The sequence below is a fragment of the Arachis ipaensis genome, chromosome B01 (genome assembly GCF_000816755.2).
Source record: "Arachis ipaensis cultivar K30076 chromosome B01, Araip1.1, whole genome shotgun sequence".
Taxonomy (NCBI): Eukaryota; Viridiplantae; Streptophyta; class Magnoliopsida; order Fabales; family Fabaceae; genus Arachis; species Arachis ipaensis.
In genome coordinates this window covers 104553356-104557461 of record NC_029785.2, presented here as the reverse complement: position 1 = coordinate 104557461, position 4106 = coordinate 104553356, and the positions used below count along the sequence as shown (strand labels likewise).

Genomic DNA, 4106 nt, shown 5'->3' with positions numbered 1-4106 from the left:
ATTGCACTCATTCAACTGATTTGAAGTTGATTCATTCATTGTTTCAATTCAAAACTCCAGATCGAAGAAAAAACAAAGAAGAAGAAGAACGACGAAGCTAGTTACGTCAAAGTCAATCCAAATCTATAATGCAGAGAACAAGAAATTTTATTAAGAAGAAGAAGAAGAAGAAGAAGAAGAAGAAGAAGAAGAAGAAGAAGGTTTACGCTGAAAAAGGTTTACGTTCAGAAAAGTTTATCACGAAGATGTATAACAAACGACTGTAGAGTGAGGGACGCACGTGTGGAGGAAGTTACTTGGATAACATCTATGTATTTTTTACATGGATGTAGAGTTTTTCTAATATTTATATATGCATGTGTCTCATTATAAAATTATATTTGTCTTTACATTAAAATAAAATTTATCTTATTAAATTTTGTATTAAAAAAATCCACGAGTTGAAAATTTTATTAAAACTCTACCCAACTCTATCTGAGAGTTGAGAATCTCTCAACCCTAACCCTACCTGCATCTTAAAGTTCTAAATCCTATCCTACCCTACTCTATCTTACTTGCAGAAATATTAAATTTTTTTAAAATAAATATAAAATTCAATCATTTCAAATACCTATTAATAAAATAAAAAGTAAAAACATGGATTTGGTTAGTTCAAGGTCCAAAAAGTAACACACTCAAACAAGTTTATCTGATGATGGATCAGCAACTGTTGGCACTTTCGAGGTTACTAGTCGCTGAATATTCAAAGGTCAACCCAATAAAACCCATCACATTTCTCATAGCAACAACTAAACATCAACTCAACTCCAATTTTAGTCATGTCCCCGTAATTGGCAAACTTCCCGGCGACCCACCATGGACACCCTCCAATTTTTCCTCTTCATATTCCAGCTTTTACTCTGCCTCAACCCAATCTCCGCGGTGGACTTCCTCTTCAACTCCTTCACTGGCATCACCAACACCACCAACGTGACCCTCATCGCCGACGCACTCGTAGACTCCTCCGTCGTCCGCATGACCAACGACTCCAACCAATACTCCTTCGGCAGAGCCTTCTACCCTAAAAAAGTCACCATCAAGAAACCCTTCCCTTCTTCTTCTTCTTCAAGCAACTTCTCTTCCTTCTCAGCCTCCTTCGTCTTCTCCATCTTGCCGCAGATCCCGACGAGTCCCGGCTTTGGCCTCGCTTTCGTTCTCTGCAATCGGTCTCTTCACCAACGCCACCTCACCTCCCCTGTTCCCGCTCCTCGCCGTCGAGTTTGACACAGGCCAGAACCCTGAGTTCGGCGACCCCGACGACAACCACCTCGGCATCGACCTCAACAACATCGTCTCCAAGAAAACTCAGTCCGCAGGGTACTACAACTCCACCGGAGGATTCGTCCCCCTTCGAATGCGAACGGGACAGAACGTTCACGCTTGGATCGATTTCGACGGCGAGACTATGCAGATCAACGTCACCGTCGCTCCGGCGGGCCTTCCCCGCCCGATGAAGCCAACTCTCTCGTACACAGACCCGGAAATGGCGAACTACTTGTCTTCTGATATGTTCGTTGGGTTCTCTGCTTCGAAAACCAATTGGATCGAGGAACAGAGAGTACTCGCATGGAGTTTCAGCACTTTAGGTTCCGCAAGAGACATAAACACAACTAATTTACCAGCTTTCCAGCCTACAACCTCCTCTTCCTCTCTCTCCGGCGGCGCAATCGCCGGAATCGTTCTCGGCTGCGTCGCTTTCGTGGCAATCTTGGTCTCGATCTGTTACCTGTGGTGGCGAAAGAAGATGAAGGAGCAAGAAGAAGAGATCGAGGATTGGGAACTGGAGTACTGGCCCCACAGATTCTCCTACGACGAACTCAGAACCGCAACGGGAGAATTCAGGAGGGAGAATCTTCTAGGCTCCGGCGGGTTTGGAAGAGTATACAGAGGAATGCTTCAGAACAAAACAGAGGTTGCGGTGAAATGCGTCAACCACGACTCAAAGCAAGGCGTGAGGGAATTCATGGCGGAAATTTCAAGCATGGGGAGACTGCAGCACAAGAACTTGGTCCAAATGAGAGGGTGGTGCAGAAAAGGAAACGAGCTTATGCTGGTTTATGACTTCATGCCCAACGGGAGCCTCAACAAGTGGGTGTTTGACAACCCGCCGAAGCTTCTAGAATGGGGGAGGAGGCGAAGGGTGCTCGTCGACGTGGCGGAGGGGCTCAACTACCTTCATCACGGGTGGGACCAGGTTGTTATCTATGCCTACCAACTGTTTGAAAACAAGCATCCTACAGTATTATTACTATTTTAATACTCATTCATGTTCGTATCTGTGCAAGGTAGGTTGTTATTCACAGGGATATTAAGTCTAGTAATATCTTGCTAGACTCTGAAATGAGGGGGAGGCTTGGGGACTTTGGTTTGGCGAAGCTATACCAGCAGGGGGAGGTTCCCAACACCACGCGTGTCGTTGGCACATTGGGGTACCTCGCGACAGAGTTGGCTACCGTGGCGGTGCCAACTTCGGCAAGTGATGTTTATAGTTTTGGAGTGGTGCTTTTGGAGGTGGCATGTGGGAGGAGGCCCATTGAGACGTCGGCGGCGGAGGAGGAGGTGGTGCTAATTGACTGGGTGAGGGAGCTGTACGCCCGGGGGAGGATGTGTGACGCTGCGGACCCGAGGATTGAAGGGGAGTATGAGGTTGGGGACATGGAGATGGTGCTCAAGCTTGGGTTGGCTTGTTGCCACCCTGAGCCTCAGAGGAGGCCAACGATGAAGGAGGTGGTTGCAGTGCTTGTGGGGGACAATGTTGCGGAGGAGCCGGGGAAAGTGTTGTCTGATTTGGTGCGTGGCGACGGTGGTGGTCCGGAGAAAGAGGAGGAGACCACGGCTTTACAGGGAAACCTTCCGGATTGACTGCATATAATTGGACTCCTTTTCTTTTTCAGTTAATTTGGATTTTTATTTTGGTGTTGAAATTTTATAGCGTGGTTTGGTGGTTAAGGATTGTATTAAATTAACATTGTATTTAATTTGTTTCCAATTGTTTATTCGTTGAATTTCAGATCCAACGGATAATCTATTGGTTGTTACTTCACGTACAAGTCCTTTGTAATAGATGCTGAGTAAAGCAAAATTGCTTACTCCGTTCCAAAACGATGTCACAAATGTAAAGCAAAATTGCTTCCTTCGGGCTTTTTTGAGGCCGCGTTTGACCAGTTGCCGTCGTCCGAGTTCCTTACGAAGAGGTGGAGGTGGTATCTGCAAGAGATTTCAATGTTTAAGTTAACAAGGGTTTAAAGTAGATTTTTAGTAGATTAGGTCCTGAATATACTTGAGAATGTCAATGTATTTATAGTAGAATAGATAATCACCTTTTAGTGTAGTTCTATCTTTGATGGTAGATAACTGTTTTTTTAGAGAAGTTGTTGAGATCTCCTTTTCTCGATAAATGGAAGATATCTTAGGAATTAGTTACTTGTTTAGATAAGTAGGGCTGAACTGCTGTCGTCGCGCCTGACCTCTGTGAGGTCGGGTACAGAGGTCGGGTAGGTGTAGATGAGGCCACATCTCTTGAATTAATTTTTATTCATTTTGGGTTTGGCCATATTTTGAGCTAAGATATGAACAGTGTTCCTATTTGAGTTTGAACCTTCACTAGCTCAGATTCAAGCATTTGTAGGTCAGACTGAATTTTTTTTTGTAGATTTAAAACACCAAATTGGGGAAACTGCCTTCCTTGGGACTAGGTCGGGTGCTCGACATGATTTAAAATGTGAAGTGTTACGTCTTTTCGTAATTCTGTACATTACTCTACGGTTACCTTAGTAACCGTGTCCCATTAATTAGGGGTTGTGAAATTACTCATTTACCCCTATTGTTTTATGAATATTCAAACTCTTTCTCTTCTTTTTCGCTTCTTCTAAAACGTTCTTGTTCATCCCTTTCCTTTTTTCATATTTTTCATTTTCTTCATCACCACATTTCAAGATTTCTCTACTATGAGTTTTTGCTTCACATGGAACGTTCGTATTTTTGCTCCTTTCGTGTTCCTTCAAGGTCGGTCCCTTTAACCTTTGAACTTTTTTTACTGTGCTCGTGTTCTAGGTGTATTCCTTTGA

At 43.9% G+C, this 4106-nt stretch overlaps 1 protein-coding gene across 1 annotated transcript; it reads left to right on the top strand.

The window, feature by feature from the left end:
- On the top strand, window positions 641-3303 carry LOC107632711 (L-type lectin-domain containing receptor kinase S.1). The gene is given in 3 exon segments (XM_016336379.2): window positions 641-1202; window positions 1204-2233; window positions 2329-3303. Coding segments are annotated over 3 exon segments (1950 nt in total). The 5' UTR covers window positions 641-855; the 3' UTR covers window positions 2902-3303.